The 19205-nt window shown below is 34.3% G+C and overlaps 2 protein-coding genes across 4 annotated transcripts in view; both read right to left on the reverse strand.

Moving 5' to 3' along the window:
- LOC114240653 (soluble calcium-activated nucleotidase 1) overlaps positions 1-19205 on the reverse strand; it is a 441880-nt gene that overhangs the window by 187999 nt on the left and 234676 nt on the right. The window lies entirely within an intron of this gene.
- The window catches only part of LOC114240687 (uncharacterized), a 104997-nt gene that overhangs the window by 14337 nt on the left and 71455 nt on the right, over positions 1-19205 (reverse strand). The window contains exon 1 of one of the 3 annotated variants that reach the window (XM_028171328.2): positions 18176-18570. The exons of the other annotated variants lie outside the window; for them this stretch is intronic. Within the exon in view, the coding sequence (XP_028027129.2) occupies positions 18176-18316 (141 nt within the window). The 5' untranslated portion in view covers positions 18317-18570. Of the gene's footprint in view, positions 1-18175; positions 18571-19205 lie in introns of those variants that run through there. 3 annotated transcript variants of the gene reach the window in all.

Consider the following 19205-nt stretch of genomic DNA (forward strand, 5'->3'; position numbering starts at 1 on the left):
CAACGAACTTCACACAATATTCGGCGGTATCCAATATTTCTTACTTTTTTATGCCTTGTGATTAAAATAGAAACTATGATACTACCAATCAAATCATTTTCTGTCACTATACCCTATTTAAAATAATACGTCAAGAAAACCACGAAATGGGTAAGTAGACATTAGTTGAGAGATAACGCACGTTCAAAAATAAACTGACCAATTACAATGTAAGCTAGACTGTTTAAGTGAAACTTTTAATAAAATTGCCGATATGTAATCAAAAGCGTCATCAACAGTACAGCAATATAACATTGATTTTACTTTTTTTTCATACATATGTTGATAGCCTTGAGAGGTTATTTCAGCTTCTTCTTGACGTATAGGTGAGCTCACGGGGCTCAAACCGGGAGTGCTGCTGACACTGATATTATCTGACTTATGACTATATCATTTTTTTAAATTTGAGAAAAAAAACTGAATACCTAAATTCCCGTCAGTAAACTTAATTGCAACAACTTTAAAAAAAAAAAAACGAGACTATTCAGCAATTACGTAATATAACTATATCGCTATTTCAATACGAACCCCTAAGCTCAGCGTTTGAACACTATGCAAATCAGGACCCTTGTATGGCGAAGGGATTCATAAATCCCCAAATTATTATGCGTACGGAATACATGCAGCCGGTTCAATCATTACTATGAAACAAATAAGATACAGTTGATAACTTTTTTTTATTGCCTAGATGGGTGGACGAGCTCACAGCCCACCTTGTGTTAAGTGGTTACTGGAGCCCATAGACTTCTACAACGTAAATGCGCCACCCACCTTGAGATAAAGTTCTAAGGTCTCAGTATAGTTACAACGGATGCCCCACCCTTCAAACCGAAACGCACTACTACTCGTAGTTAGGGCGTTCAAATCAATAATAAATCGAACATTTAGATTTGACAATGGACCAGTCGGTATTTTTACATTATCTTTAAAAGCGAAGCCGAAGAAGTGATAAGCTAGTAATTTTATTTTTTTCATCCAATAAACGCTGTGTTTCTTTAATCATTTCCACTGTCCTACGTACAAATTCATACACGAATGCAATAACGTAAGAAGTATTTGTATTAGATAGCTATTCTTCGTTTTCTTCTTCTTCTGCGGAATGCGCGTTTTGGGTAGATATTCCATAAAGTGGACTAACAAGCTTATGAAGGTTTCGGTAATCTGTTAGATGGGGGCAGAAGAGGAACTCAAAAATTGGTGAACGTTGGGGTCATGTCCTCTTCTGGAAGTCGATAATAATGTGACAGAAGTGTCCGTTAAGATTACTTAGATATACTTTAATATTAGTGTCGTTTTTAATACGCCTTTATTAGCTTCAGACGTATGTATGTATGTTTGTAACGGAATCTTTGAACATGATTTTGACCCCCTTCAAAACGTCCGATTAACTCGGAATTTGGTATACTCATTAAGGACCGATGACAATACAATAAAAAAGAAAAAAAAAATTGTAAATAAAATTTTTTTTTTTTCAAAAAATAGAAAAAAGTTTTTAATAAATTTGAATTAAAAATAGTGTAAAAAAATATGATTTTATTGTAAAAAAAACGACTTTCTATATAATAAATTCGATAGAGTATATCTTATAGTATATCAATAATCCAAAAGGATAAAATATAATAATCCAAAAGGACTTCACTGACAGTAGCTATTTAGATTCGTAGTAGTAGTTCTATTTTTCCAATGAGAAAGGCAAAGATATACCATACAGCCTGATCTTTTAATGATAATATGATAATATGACGTGACATGAAATTGATTAATTTGGAACATTAGTCAATTGGCATGCAATTAAATAAAATGAGACGGGATGAAATATAGTATTTCTCTGTAGTAGTAGTAGTACTATAGATAGTAGATCTCAGTAAAATGGTGGATATTTACTAAAACTTCTTTTAGTGGACTTTTTGGAGGATCTCGAGAAGCTACGTCCAGCGGCTTTGTTTAATTTTCCCTAATAAGATTCGATTTTTAATATCTATAAACTTTTTTGTTCTATTTGTTCATTGGGCATGCAAAAGGAACGTAATCCGTACAGCATTTTGTATCAAAGGCTGAAGCCATAAAATATTGTTTGTTTAAAAAGTTAATTGGACTGATTTTGAAAAGACAACATTAAGGATTTTGAATGAGTTGGAAAAAATATTCAATAATTCCCAATTACCTCTATATTGACCAAATTAACGATTCCTTTGTCATTAGGCATTTGGAGTATTATTTTTGTCCAACTATTAGTCGCTCACGTTAATTATATCACAAATCACTGTATAATAAACCATGCTGAGATACAAGTCGTCGTGACTCTGTTGAAGTGCTTCCATTTTGACAAGCACTGGTCTATTTAAGTACTTGCACTTTGAGGACCACTGGTCGGCCCAATGACTTTGTATTCGATCAATTGTTATCTAATCGCCATTTTGTGTCGTAATCATTTTAATGAAAATTTTAACGCGATTTAAATCCCAAAAAATACTATCGTCCTTATCTAAAATTTCCCTATTTAATAGGAGCAAACACTGCTGTAATTAATTACTTAAAATTTTCAAATACAACTTTAATTTCACTTTGAGATTTTATTACTTAACCAAACTATAAATGGCGGACGTTGAAGAGAAGTATACTGAAAATCCAAGCATTTACTCCGGGCGCGGCGATCCGCATTCATTGAAATACTGTTTTGCAACTAAATACTGTTAATACACTTTCCATGTTCTCACTTCTCGTAAGTTCATTATTATTCTCCTAACCGTGGAACCAGTAGTTGCGTTACACAATAAAGACAGCACGAAACCGTTTTTATGTAAGCTTTGAATTAGCAAAAATTATAATGTTGATTTATGTGGAACGAACAAAACCACGATGGGCGAGCCACACGCCACCTCGTGCGATACGCGAGTGAATATGTTTTTTTAAATAATACTCCAGCTACCGAAATGCTAATGAAAATGTTTGTTGAGAATTCTTTGCGTTCTATTAAAGTAATTTTTTTTTTTAATATTTCCTTAATTAATGCTCCGAAGGTAATATTTATTGAGTTTAATGAACTTATACATAGATGTGTTTTCATTGATGCTTACAGTGAGTCACGGCTAATTTGGTTTTAAGTGGTTACTTAAGCCCTTAATTTTTTTTTATTGCTTAGACGGGTAGACGAGCTCACAGCCCACCTGGTGTTAAGTAGTTACTGGAGCCCATAGACATCTATCTACAACGTAAATGCGCCACCCACCTTGAGATATAAGTTCTAAAGTCTCAGTACAGTTACAACGGCTATCCGACCCTTCAAACCGAAACGCATTACTGTATCACAGCAGAAATAGGTGGGGTGATGGTACCTACCCGTGCGGACTCACAAGAGGTCCTACCACCAGTAATTACGCAAATTATAATTCACCGTGGAAGTCAATCGTGAACATTTGTCAAGTACGTATTTCATTAGAAAAATTGGTACCCGCCTGCGGGATTCGAACGCCGTCGCATCGCTCGATACGAATACACCGGACGTCTTATCCTTTAGACCACGACGACTTCGAAAATATCACGATGTGAATTTTTGTACCGAAACCTATGACTACAACGCTCGAGAATTAGGCAAAATACTGGAGCCTATCTGTGTGGACTTGTAATACGCCTTCTACCACCAATGCCTAATCCAAGAAACTGGCTTCCACTTAAACTAATAATAACACTACAATATTAAAAGTGCATAAAAAAATCCGTCTCAAAGGTTTGTTGTAAAATGACTGATATAAAATTCAGCATGTTAAAGTTAACACAATTTTCGTAGCAATACTGTTGTGGCAATGGCAGTAGTAGGTATGTTGAAAGTGCATAAAAAATCGGTTGGTAAGGTTTGTTGTAAAATGACTGATATAAGATTTATCATGTTAAAATTAAGACAATTTTCGGATTGCCAAATAGCAATACTGTTGTGCGAGCAATGGCAGTAGTGGGAAAAGACATAATAAAAAAAGGGGATAGTCTGGAAAAACTGCAGAAAAAGCGGTGCATTATCTAGTGAGCATATATCTAAAGATTGTACAAGTGAAGTTGAAAATAAAGCAATATACTGTATTTGACAAGTACAAGTGAACTATTGTTATCTATGTATTTATTTCCTGGCTATTGGAAGCGAAGTCTACGGGTCCGATAAAAAATTTTGAATCGCACGAGAAAATTCGACTCATTCCAAGGGTTAAATATTTTTCAATTAATGCACTCCAACAGAACGGGTATTTGGGTCACAAGGCTAGCATTCGTGAGCCCGGGTCATCATGTACCTAATACTGTGTAAATAGCAGCTATTTTCGAGCCATCATTCTTGATTTGACACGTGAAATAATCGGTTCTGTTGTATCGTGGTAGAATGCAATTAAAATATGTAATTTAGATATACTCACGGAACGTAATTATATACGTACGGAATTTATAGTGTAGTTATTTAACACCTTTCAAGCTAAAATGTCCGAGAGGTATCAAGTGGTTGATAATATTTCAATTCAAAACTTCATTTAATTTGAAACTAGATGATGACCGGTTTTTTTTTTCCTCAATTAAGAAAAATAGTATTATTATTCGCCAATAGATGTCGGAAAAGGTTGATTATTGAAAACACGAATAAAACAACATTTTCTGAAAATAAATCGTAACTAGATCGATTTATCGCCCCCGAAATCCCCCGTATACTAAATTTGAGTCGACTATTATCAAAGCCGGCAATCTGACTTTTGGACAATGATTGGTAAATCAGAAAAACGAATTATTGACTTTGTATTCCATTGGCAGTCACAAAACTCTTCGGAACGACATCTTAGATAAATAACAGGTTAACTATTAACCTTTATTTAATGCAGGTTTTGAACCGTATTCTTTGAAGGAGACGATTATATTCAAATTAAGCTGTATTGACATACCAATAATTTTTTTTTTGTCCAAATGCACAGATTGCCACCTTTGATAATAGACGACTCATTTTATGAAAATCGTTGGAGCCGTTTCCGAGGTTCAGTTTATATATATTTACAAGAATTGCTCGTTTAAAGGTATAAGAATAAGATACACAATGATAACGTTAATAATATTTGTTTACCATCTAAGCTTACTTTTCCTTATACAAAAAAATATAGTACATTGAGTTGTAATAAAAATATTTCTTATTATTAGACTCTTAAGATTGTCTTCGGCATTCGCGAGTCATAGACAAAATTATACCACATTTACGATTTTACCTCGCTTTTTTTAATTGCCTTTTCAATCGTCCTTTGTGCTGTTTTCCGTTATGTATGTATGCAATTCAATGAAATGTTGACGTCACATGTCACGACCAATCTATCAAGAGTGACACGATTGAAAAGATGAAGAACGAGAAGAAGTATATTACGAATAGTACGTCAAACGAATAATTAAAAAAGAGAAACATTTCAATTTAGTATTTATATATATAGTATTTAAATGAAAATTTGTTCGAGCGAGATAAGTTGAGTGTTTTTTTAAAACATTACGGGATTGTGTACACCACTTTTTTAATGATTTTATTTGTGAAACTAGAGCAGATCTTTATGGGTGCTTCCAAATATTCACAATTCGAAAGGCGATTAGCAACCAACCTATTTTCAGAACAAATGTACACTAAATACAAATTATCGACAAAACATAAAAAATTACGCGCGGGTACATAATTATGTAATATGACCTTCCTATGCAGAGTTCAATATCAAAATTAACCGTACCTACGCTGCTTTAACGATTACTAATTTTAAAATTATTAAAGCTATTCCGTAAATATTTCTGAGTGCCCTGTTGCTTTAATTTTGCCTCAGCCCACGATCTACCTGACTGCTATCTCCACGGCTTAACTCGTGTTAATTCGTTACCGAAAGCCATAGACGTCAAAGACCTAAATCCCGACAACCTCACAATGACTGCCCCGCCCTTCAAATTAGAAAGCATTACTACTTCGCCGCAGACATAGGTGGGGTGGTGATACCAACCCGCGCAGGATGACAAGACGCCGTACCACCAGTTATTAAATTAATTTAACATTGATCGTCCGACAAATTCATTAAAGTAGTCGAGCAGATTCTATGTATTAAAAAAAATACACTGTCATCAATATTTTACTGAGATTCGAATTCAACAAATTTGACTTACAGCAAGTTAATACTCGGTACTTCAAACGGTAGCAATGTAAACTCACATGTGGCATGTATTGATTGTATGCGAGTTTATTATATTGTTTCAGTCGTTACACGCGTTGTTCCTGAATGCGTATCAAGTGAATATTTACAAAAAAATACTATCCATATTTTAAATCTTCTAACATAATATGTACATTAATGAATTAATGTACGCTTCATAGCATATTGTTGGATGATTGATTTTTGCTATAAATCTAGTCACCGACCGACAAAGGTACATGATACTTTAAAAAAAATACAGATTTTACATTACACTTGTTACTGAGACACTATTTAAAAAATAGCCGAGAGCAATTCTCTCTATTTAAGGTACTTTAAGCTACAAAAATGTAATTTTATTGTTCCTTAAAACTTACTCAAAGTATTATTTCATACAAAAATCCTACAGTCGTTAGCACGTACACAACTTGCCGCTACATAAATCTTGTAGCAACTCTACGTACATTGCTACGGTGTCTACGACGCTACGCTGTTTGCTACGTTAAGCACTACGTGCAAACTTGGAGCATTACGGAGATGAAACCTCTTTAGATTAGTTCTGAGATTTTACATATGGATTTAATATTATAATGTTAGCTTTGTTATTTTAGCTTTAGCTTTAGTCTTGCTTGAACCTACTCATCTCATTGTGACTTCATCATCTTACTAAAAATCGTGTCCCTATTCTTAAAAAAAGAGTAAAATTATTTATCTCTTATTATACAAACTAGACGATGACCGAGCTCGGTATGTTTTTTATATTTTATATGAAAAAGACACAAATAATATAAATAAACAATTCATTTTCTTGGTCTAACCTTAAACCAAACACTCATTGGCTTCGGATGGCTTAACAACGCCATCTGCTGAAATAGCTTAATAGTATTATTATTCACCAATAGATGTCGGGAAGAGTCAATCGATAAAGTTGAAAATTGAAAACACGATTAAAACAAAATTTTCTGAAAATAATTCGTAGCTACATCGATTTATCGCCCCCGAAATCCCCTCTAAACTAAATTTTATGAAAATTGTTGGAGCCGTTTCCGAGATTATATATATATAATCTGAATCTCGGAAACGACTTCAACAATTATATATATATATATATATATATATATATTAATATAGAAGAATTGCTAGTTTAAAGGTATAAGATTCGTAAAAAAAATGTGACGATTTTTTTAAAATTTAGAATAAGAATAGTAAACCTGATACGCCAATATTAACTGTAAAAGTATACACAAGTAAAGGTCAGTTTACGTAGGTGACATTTAAGGATTGACGTCACCCTGTCCCAGTTACGAGCTTAGCCAGACCAAGCAGAAATAATAGGTTGTGCTAAAGCCCGAAATGTTTCTACTACCCTACCCAACGCCTAGTGATAGAGGTCTAAGAAATAAAATAGGTGCATTGAAATCGTGTGAACGGATCTGACGAATGCTGCTATAAATAGTAACCATTTACGAAGTCATCGCGGCTTAAAAGATAAGGCGCCTGGTGTTCTCGAGCAATGCGACTGTGCCAATGTTCAAATCTCACAAACGGATACCAATTTTTTTTCTAATCAAACAATACGTAATTAACGCATGATCAATAATAACTTCCACGATAAAGGAATAATAACGTAAAATAAAAATCAAATTCTAAAAAATATATATAATCAATCAATCAGTGATAGAACGTTTTGCGACTTTGCACGGGTAGGTACTATCAGCCTATTTCAGCCATGAAACAGTAACCCGGTCCAGTTTGAAGAATAAAACAACTGCTATAGCAAACAGTTACTTTTCGCTTCAAAATGGAATGCCTGATTACTTTGCAGCACAAATAGGCACGTTCTATCTATCTATTCTATTAGAAATCAATTTTGTTCACTCAAAGAATCTATATCAAGATAATAATACTCTACACTGTTTCCTACTTAGAGGGAATGTATGGATGTAGGCATTATGTGAACGATTTGTTCTAGTTTGCACTGAGTCTTCGGGTCACTGATGTTTATATACAAGCTTTGATTTGACGCTGTAGCTTTATAGTATACTTATGTAAAAATTGTACTCATATACGGATTCGACCGTAGTTTTTTTCGTGAATCATATCTGTAAAACGTTAGAAATAATTACATAATAAAAGTAAAATAAAATATATTTTTTAAGAGATGCATTTGAGTCTTCCCGGTGAATAATCTGATAGACATTTGTAGTGAAAATGGCTCGCTACTTCTCTTAACTACACAATTTACAATTTAGAAATAAACAGAAATAATTAATGTATATATTTATGATTCACTAATTTTAGTATATATATTCGAGAGCATGTATGTACATACATATGTATGTATAAATGTGTGTGAGAATTTGTGAGAAGAATGTGGTACGTATTAATTGGTGTATGTGTGAATGCTTGTGCACAAAAATAAAACATTAAGAGAAGGAATTTAACAGAACGCCCCACGAAAACAAAAGTTCCTTGGGATCGGATCAAAGAGAAATTCTTATTAAAGGACACGTTGTATCTGCTCGTAAGATTATGTACCAATTCAGCTATAGTATATTTGCATATACATATATCGTTGCACCGGTTATATGTTGAGAATAAGAATTGAGGGTTGTAAATAAATGGAGACTAACAGATGTACTGCGATTAGACAAACTTGGTACGAACTTGGAATGGGAGTAGCCACAGTGGCTTTACTTCTTCTGCTAAGAAGTCAATCATCAAACGGCATTTGTTTGTGGATAAGTAAAATTTCATTTAGCTTACTTTTTTTTCTGACAGTAACTTATTGGTTTTATATAGTGCGTTTATGGAAAGCGATATTTTATAAACAAATAACCGTAATTAGAGAACTTTTTGTGCTCGGTTTGGATCCTAAACTACAACTTGAAATATTCAATTTGAGATTACATCCAAAACAATATTAGTCAAAACGAGATATTTATGACCTCAAGTGTACAGAGGAGTATTTTTAGAATTTTGACTACATTATTTATTATAATTAAACCTGTACTCACATTTTCGTCTTTAGAAAGAGTAATTTTAAAGTCCTAAGATTAATATCGTATTTTAAAACTGAATTTTCTTGTTATTAGTCTTATAAAATCAGCATCATCATCATCAGCAGTACACTGCTGGATATATGCCACTCCAATTGCACGCCACTGAGCACGATCCTTGACTTCTCTCATCCAGCTTTTGCCAGCTACCCTGCATAGATCGTCACTAATGAATGGATCGAACCTTTTGTGAAGTCGTCGTGGCCTAAAGGATAAGAAGTCCGGTGGACTCATTTAAAGCGACGCACCGGTGCCAATTTTTCTATTGATACGTTTTTTTTTTGGTCAGGAGGAAATCGCCGGACTTCCGCCCTCCAGTGGGGATGGAGGATGAAAAGGCAAAGGGGGGAAAGCGAAGCGTTTAGTGCGGAGCACATTTCTCCCATCACCCTCCCCCTCGGAACGCCGAACTGGCGGTCGTCGGCGCCACGACCACCAGCCCTCTCGGTCGGCAGGCTATCCGAAGCCCGCCTAGATGGCGCCGGTTAGAGTGAGCAATTGACATACGTACCTAACAATTGTTAACGATTGACTTCATTGAATAACATCGTGTAATAAAAATCAAAACCGCAAAATTTTAATTGAATTACTGGTAGTGTCGGACCTCTTGTGAGTCAGCACGGGTAGGTAGGTACCACCACCCTGCCTATCTCTGCCGTGAAGCAGTAATGTGTTTCGGTTTGCAGGGTGGGGAAGCCGTTGAAACTATTCTGAGACCTTAGAACTCATATCTCAAGGTGGGTGGTGGCATTTACGTTGTAGATGTCTATGGGCTTCAGTAACCACTTAAGACCAGGTGGGCTGTGAGCACGTCCACCGACCTAGCAATAAAAGAAAAATGGGCATTAGCGTACTCTGAATATTAAGCCAGCTCTCCGCGATCAACGGCATTTAAAGGGGGCGGGGCGTCTTATAAACTCGATCAGACATGTTTTAGTATTTCTATTTGAGGCAAACGAACATACAGTCCACCTAATAATGAGTGATTACTATCGCCCATGGACCTCAGCAATCTTAAATCGTTATGACGTCTATAGGCTCCGGTAACCACTTAACATCGAACCAGAAAAGTAATATCCAGTATTTTCAACAGGAACGCGATGTTAATAATTTTGAAAATGCAAATCTTTTAGTTTAATAATAACTATAAACGCGGCTTTATTAATAAAAGATGTTAGAACATAAAAGTATTATTACATCGCTTTGTGCTCTTGTTGAGTACATTCGAACGGTTGGTAGAGAAAGACGTGAAGAGGCGACACTGAACCAACTCGCTTTAAAGATGACGTTCTTTGATTTCTACAACGTGACCTTTTAGAAAGAACGTGACCTTTTGAGGTTAGAATGAATATTCATTTCTCTTCATAATTTTTTTTTTAATATTCATTCCTAATAATGGTATTCTAAATAAACATCAAAGGAACATACTAAATTTATCTGTCAAATGTCAAAATCAAGAACACTTACGTCTTTTGTACATTGAAATTTTGTTTCACAGCACTCTTGAAAGAGACAAAAGTCGGTACCTATTTATTAATACGTGAAGCAAATGTTTTTACAAAAATTGCGCGGACGTTGGAGTATGGAATTTCCCACACTTAAAGTTATTTATAGAAGGAGTGTAAAATGCTTTTTTTTTTTAAAATTACGAATAAAACTTATATTTGTTTTATTGCCTTTGTAGGCAGATGAGCGTACGGCCCACCTTATGGTGAGTGGTTACCGTCGCCCATGGACTTCAGCAATGCCAGGGGCAGAGCTAAGCCACTGCCTACCTCTTAATACTCTCCACAAGCCTCGTTTGAAGAAGGACATGTAATAGCGCTCGGGAAACACCGTGGAGGAGAACTCATTCCATAGCCGGATGGTACGTGGCAAAAAAGATCTCTGGAAACGCACTGTGGCTGACCACAGTGGCTCCAAGTAGTATGGGTGAATTCTATTACGGTGGCGGGCTGTGCAATGGCAAAAACGAGATGATGGTATCATCTTAAATCAGTATCATAAAATCACATTAATCACATTAAATCAGTAAATAAAAACATGACACACTCTACCATATATTTGACATATACTCTTTTATTTACTTTTAAAGTCTGTGGTCTAATTGAGAATAGATTAATGTTGTTGGTCTTTTACAAAATTTGTCTATGGTGTAGCCTTGGTGAAATCTGTGATTTAAAAAGTATTGTACTTAACAATAAAACCATAATCATATTCAAAGTATTAATTTACATTATGGTCTAATTTCGACTGCTGGGCGACGACTAATATACCAGAATTGGAAATACCGAATTTATTAATGACAACCCAATTAAGACAAGATTTTTTTTTTAGTAGAGTTGAGAAATGTTTGTACTGAAAAAATAATAATACTTGATATTCCTTTTCACTTATATTATGCATCGCACTCGTTTACGAACTTAGCATTCAATTGACCGGAATAGAACAGATAATGAGCTCGGCTAACCTCGTTACATACCGGACGAGAATCGCCTTTACGAGATGATAAATGAAGGCATTCAACCTCACCATCAATATAGAAATAGAATAAGTGCGTCATTTTATAACGATAAATATTGAAGTACATATTTATACTCTTTAAAGGGCATATTTAAATACAATATAATAAGTTGTATTATTATAAATAAATTATGTTTTTACCACGCGATAACGTGTCGTCAACATGATAATGACTAATCAAAATTGGTGGCAATCAATCAATCAAATCAAATCAAACAAAACAAATTGGCGTCTGTTTCTTAAAAATCTTAAAATTTTGGATAGTTGCGATGTTTTTAGAAAATTTGTCATTTTTTATTATATATAATATGAAAGATCTGAAATAAATAAATAAACGGATAAAATGTTATAATCGTTTTCGCATCGAAACTGTAATTGACCCACTGAAGTTAGGGCTATAGCATAGAAAGCTTTCAATTAAAATTGTTTTTTTTTTTTTTTTAATTAGCTTTCGTTTTGAATTCACTATTTAAAAACACGGCAAATTGGATAGTCAACCAATAAATAATGATATGATAAGAAATTGTCTTCAAAAACTGTTATGAAAGCAAAAATATCTATTGAAATTTTCTTAAAAATAAGATATTCTTATCCTATAAAAATAAACAGCTCCTACACTACCAGATAAATTCTACAATTTATTTCGAAGTCCGCATATTGTAATTAAGATATTCGAAATGTAATCCTTTACGGCATATTAAAAAAAAACTTAGTCCTGCTAATTGATTATACGTCTCCAAGCATCTTCGTGTCATTTAGCTATTAAACGAACTATTAGCTAAAAAAATCTTCCCGCCAAGGGGTTGGGTAGCCCTAAGTGACACAAGCGTGGCGTGTCAAGGCCCCGCTATGCAGATATCGATGTTCTGGATCGATAATGAGCGACTCGATGACTGCCACCGATTATTGTTTTATAGTTATTGTACGTTAATTAGTTCGTAGCCGTGTTATTAACTCGAATATTGTTCGTAGTTTAAAATCAAAATGTGTGAGAATAGGCAGTAATTTAAATTTACAGTTTTATAAATAATTCAAATAGACGATGAAATTTTATAAGCCATTTGTGGAGCTTGTGGTTAAATGAAGCTCAAATTATTGGTGTTGTTGATTGATCGGTTATTTGATAATGAAACTTCGTCTAATTTTTTTAAGCCGGTAAACTGATCGTGCTATAGCGTCTAAATAAATCACCATTAGAAATTAAAATAATATCTAAAAACTAGACCTTGCCATAGCATCATTATTATGGTATTCACAAGATTTTAAATGGGCAGTGAAATTCCTGCTCATTGGCTTATATTCAACTATGATATCTATGGGCTACAGTTAAAACAGATTACATGACTTCTTCGCGTCAAGAACGTTTAGGATAGTGATACTGACTTGTCACGCACACGACGTCTTGCCATCAACAAAACGTTTGCTTAAATAATCTGTGCGTTTCATTTTAATCTGTGGAAGTAAATTCGAAAAGTCCACTGAAAAAATCTCAGTCTGACCACCATTTTACTGCGATTATATTTCATCCCATATCATCTCATTTCATTTAATGTCATCCCAGTTGATTAATGTCTCAAATTAATTATCTTCATTTCATTTCATTTAATTTCACTCCATTTTATCATTTTTCATAAAAATAAGAATATAAATTAAAATAAGACATGACTTAAAGGTCTTAGTTAACAGGTCATAAAATCCATTAAAAAAAAAAACTACAACAAAAATAGCTAGCAGCTGTAGCTGTCGCAACTGTAACTGTCATAGAATAGAAATCAAAAACTTATATCGCGCTAACGGTTTTATAAAGATACACATGTATTGTATATATAAGTTCCGAATAACAACATTAAAATCGTCAGTGTACAGAGTAAAAAAATCCTTTTGGCCGAATGTCTCTCCTTTGTCGTCACCTTATTTCCCTCCTCAGAAGCTACTGCATATTCAAATAATGCAAATAAGCCGAAAATGTAATCTACTAAATCTTGAATATTAAATATATAGACATTTTTTATTATTGCCTTTGTAGGCAGACGAGCATACGGCCCACTTGGTGGTGGTGAATAGTTACTGTCGCCCATGGACGTCAGCAATTCCAGGGTCAGAGCCAAGCTGCTGCCTACCGGTAAGTAACCTCCGCAAGCTTCGTTTGAAAAAAGACATGTCATAGCGCTCTGGTAACACCGTGGAGGGGACCTTATTCTAAAGCCAGATGGTACGTGGCAAAAAAGATCTCTGGTAACGCACTGTGGATGAATGCAGTGGTTCTAGGTAGTATAATAAACTATTTAAGCTGTAAACACTTTTGGCAACTTTAACTTTATTATAACTAACTGCAATAAAAATGAACTTTTTTTTAATCATACGCTTTAGAAAACATATTTTTTTAGACTTATTGTCCGTTAATAATATTTCACATCCATTTAGCATTTTTAGATTTAGTTAAAGGAAACTAAGTTGAGAAGTTAGCCAGTTAATTTAAGTACGGAAAATCGACTCGGGAAATCTTAAGCACTTTTTGTCTCACTTTAATTATTTTTTTGTTTAATTTTCCTAATTTATTTATGTAGTAAGTACCCGTCGTCTGTTATTTGTTTTTGTAGTCTAAATTGTTTGCATTAACGAAATTATATATTACCTATCATTACCGTCTGAAAGGTGACTGACTACTTCAAACAAAATCAATCTCCATTCTCACACGAAACAATCGTGTCAGTGGCGTTGGAAAAAAGATACTTCGTGGTCAATAAGTAACTGTGTAAGTAAATATTCTGCCGCATCATTCAAGCGAGTACCGATCGTATATAGAAAATATGCTGTATTCGTTTTGATATAAGGTTCGATTTGAGATAAGCGGATCGTTCTTGAGGTTGGGAGGCGCATTTACAGAGGCGGCGAGGCGATAATAGCTTCCGTGCGATACTGAATGGAACTGACAGCACCCTCTCTTGCTTTATAAACTTACTTCAATGTTAATCGATTTTTTTTAAGCGTTCTGATAAAGAAAATGTTTTTTTTTTAAGTGGAACCAAAATCCTAACAATCTTATATTTGAGCTGTTTATTTTACTATCAACTGTAGAATAATTTACTGTGTTTATTTAGCAGCTAGTGTTGCACTTTGCATTGCTGATACCCATAAACGAAGGTGAACACTCAACATCAGATTTTTTATTTATTTCTTAGATGGGTGGACGAGCTCACAGCCCACCTGGTACTAAGTGGTCACTGGAGACCATAGACATCCACAACGTAAATGCGCACCTTGAGGTAAAAGCTAGCTAAGGTTTTAGTATAGTTACAACGGCTACCCCACCCTTCAAACCGAATCACACTACTGCTTCACGGCAGAAATAGGCGGGGTGGCGTGCGGACTCACAAGAGGCTCTACCATCAGTAAAATATTATTATTAAGATATTTCGTACTCTCGTCTATTGAGCAGTCGCTACTATCTTGACCAACATCTCACAATAATGTGAGATGTTTATGGGCTTCGTTAATCACCTAACACCAAATGGGTTGATTATTCACATAATTACGAAAAAAAAAAACACGACCTATATACCTTTTTTGTTATAGTAAATGATCACACCAACCCTTAATCCTAAATCTAGGTGCCATTATAAGAATGCCACAGTCTTGAGACAGGTGCAAATGCCGAATAATGCCAAACTACGCTGCTTAAGGACCGTAGAAATAAGTATAGGGGCCAGAATTGATGTTTATTCTACGGTATAGTCTTGTGCTCATATAAAATATTACTATCATCTGGGGTTTCAATAGATTTGCCCATGTCTCAATTGATAGAATGTATCTAATAAGTCCAATACTAGATCACAGATCAACTTATTAATCAAAAAATAATCAGATTTGCTTTTCATTGTAGAAAATAATAATAGTTTATTATCAAACAAGATCGCGAATCACCTTGCATATTCATGGGTACCGATGGTCATTAGCAGACAGCGAGAAAGAATAGGTATAGAATTTTGGAACAGTAAGTGACACCATAATTCGTCTTTTCGCATTAAAAGCGTACAATATTCGAAATTGAGTTAATATGCGGAATCATTTGGTATCACCAGTATTTTTCTCATAAATACTGTCAAAAGAGCGTAGTTTCGTTTTTTTTTTTTTTAGTTTACCTGTATTTTGACTACTATTAACAAAATTAATACATAATTTTATCTGACTATAAAAGACAGATAATGTAACTGGTAAAGACTAAAAAATAAATGTTGCAAAGATGATTAATATTAAAAATATCATATGTTAAATCTTTTGAACACTTTCCTGTAAAATTTAGTAAGTTTTGAGATTATAGAGTTTTGATGCGAGAAGACGAATTGATAAATGTCTAATTAACACGTCAAGCGCTACCTGCGTTTTTTACTCTACATAAATATTTTCAATATTTACCTCAACGAAACAGAAAAACAAATTAGCTTACTGCTTTAATTTAAACCCGAAAACAATATTTAGTAAAATTTAAAGAAGTCGAGCATCTCGATACTCGATTTTGAAATAAGAATTTCATTTTCATTTGAAAAAAATGAAAAGTTACCTCAACGTTGCCTTTTGTGGAATAGTACCAGTCGCAAACAATGAACAATACTGACGAGCATAAAAACAATGCATCAGTCAGTGAATAGCGTAGACGTGTAGTGGACAATTTACCGCGCCGTGCATAGAGTGAAAGACTCGTGTTGTTTGTCATTTTTATTGCATTGTGACTAAAAGGGCACGTCAAATGCGCTTTTTTGACTGATGACGCTCACTTCGTATGTTACTTGAAAAGCGCGAGGAAGCTTTTTGAAAAAAACCTGTATGTACCTACAATGTTTTGACGTGTTGTTACAACGATCGACACGAATGATGTAGCAAATAGAAATTTTCGTAAATTTTGGATACCTCGCGAACTTTGCGTGCTGATCGTACTTTAAAATCCTATGTCGCTTTAACGGCCAGTCTCAACTTTTCTTACAAAGTTCAATGTATTGAAAAAGAAAAAGTATATTTCGAGACGACTGCGAAAAGTTTGATTGGTTTTTATTTTGATCACAGAAAAGGTTAAATTAAAAATAGTGTAAGGAAAAATGATTTTATTGTAAAAAAAAAAGCGTGGGGTGCATGGTATCAGTAGTTATAAATATTTTATGAACAGATATGAGTAGAAGGGTTATTTTGATAATATCCTGAATAGCAACCCACGCTTTTTTACAATAAAATCATTTTTTCTTACATCATTTTTTCTTTCTTTTAATTCAAATTTATTAAAATCTATTTTCTATTTTTAGTTGAATTTTCTATAAAAGCGTATTTTTTTAGTTTTTTAAACTATTACATATTTATTTTTCATGTTTTAGTTAAATTTAAATTTTTTAATTTTTTTTTAAATGTTGAATTGCCATCGGTCCTTAATAAGTATGCAAAATTTCGAGTTAATCCGACATTTTGAAGAGGGTCAAAATCATGTTCAAAGATTCCGTTACATAACTAACATACAAACGTCTGAAGCTAATAAAAGCGTATTAAAAACGACACTAATATTAAAGTATATCTAAGTAATCTTAACGGACAATTCTGCCACATTATTATCGACTTCCAGAAGAGGACATGACCCCAACGTTCACCAATTTTTGAGTTCCTCTTCTGCCCCCATCTCACAGATTACCGAAACCTTCATAAGCTTGTTAGTCCACTTTATGGAATATCTACCCAAAACGCGCATTCCGGTGCGGAGTCACTACTCAAGATATTTTTTTCCTGAAGGTTATTTTTTCCCATGTGGCTTTTGTCAGATTCGGCATAATTTGAATGTATTAATGGGATTTATTTATATAGCATATTATTATTTATAAAAAAAAATATTGCGAATATTCTTGAAAATATATACTCACAATGTATGTTTTGTATGACCGACAGAGAAAACAAATTCCAAACATATAACTTAGATAAACATTTAACAAAAAAACAACATCGATACAAACAAAGTCCTTCGTCCACGACGCAATTGCATTTGAAGAAATTATGTTCTCACGTCGTTTCTTCAAAGGCACTATCAAATTCTCTAAAATAATCATTTTTTTTATGTATCAAAATGTAGCAAGTTTTTCAAAACGAAATCGATTCGCCCGACTAAAGCATCCGAACGCAAGCTATCAGTTACTAAACACGTTACAGCGTTTATGGTCGATTGCTTCCTGAGCAGACCGCCATTAAAATATTGGCGGTACATTCTAGACCGATTGATAGTACAAAAATTATAACTTATTTTGAGTAGAATCTTGGACGAGGGTATATGAAAAAAAACCACATCTTTTAAAGTTCGAACATTAATAAAAAGGCAGAGCGATCATGCATAGACAAAACGTAACATACCCATGAAGCAGGAGGATATCGCGGGAACGGCGCGATCGTCTTCGTGGCGACATTACTCGGCAGCTCCTGTTTGATGCCTCTTTTCAAACGTTGTTTTCTCCTCTCCCGAGATTTAGCTCTTAGCATAAGAGCTGCCTGCATACTTGCCAGGTTTGTGGCCTTGGGGGAACGTCGGCAGAAAGTTCAGCCTCAAGCCGACTCACTGGCACGAGGCACGTTACCGCACAGAGCTTTACTTCCTTATTACGTACCGCTAAGTCTTTTAAAACCTATCCAGAGCACTTTGTTTCCTAACTAGTAATTTTTGAAAAATATTATTTAAATATTTACAAGAAAAAAAACACTGATATGAATCTATATTAGTTCGATCACAGAATTTATTACTTTCGTTTTAAATCACTTTAGAATAAGAATAGAGATAGGCACGATCAAGGCAAGAAATTATCTAAATAGAAGCTAATTGATCTCTTTTATAAATTCACTTGGTTGTGTAATCTTACCCTAAGATATGTTTAGTGAGAAAAATTATACTCAAATGGAAGCAAGCGCAATTTGGCGTTTAGAAAATGTTATCTTCAATTGTTTTTTTTGGATTCATTTCGAGTCATGTTTCGTTCCTTACATCAAGTCGCAGTCTTTGGTTCTTCGAGACCTTCCATCGAACGCTAAGTTTCTCTAGGTATCGCTGTTTCATGGCCAGCCCACTTTGTTCACTTCACTGAATAACACTTGTCCGAAGAACATATTTAGCACCCGAACTCTTGAAGGCACCTAGTTTTTTTTTTTTTGAAAACACAAACTTTGGCAAACGGCGGGCAATTAAGGAGATCTAATGATCGGGCAGCGACATAAACAAATACACGGCATAACGTTGCATTGTCTCGCATTATAAACATGCTTAATCTAACTATTTCTATATGAAAAACATTGACATGGCGTACTTACTAAACTCCGCACAGTGGCAGCTACAAAATATCGAGATTTACAAGTCAACCTAAGCACAACCACAACATAATACTTACGTCAAAAT

This window comes from Bombyx mandarina, chromosome 17, assembly GCF_030267445.1.
Source record: "Bombyx mandarina strain Sakado chromosome 17, ASM3026744v2".
Taxonomy (NCBI): Eukaryota; Metazoa; Arthropoda; class Insecta; order Lepidoptera; family Bombycidae; genus Bombyx; species Bombyx mandarina.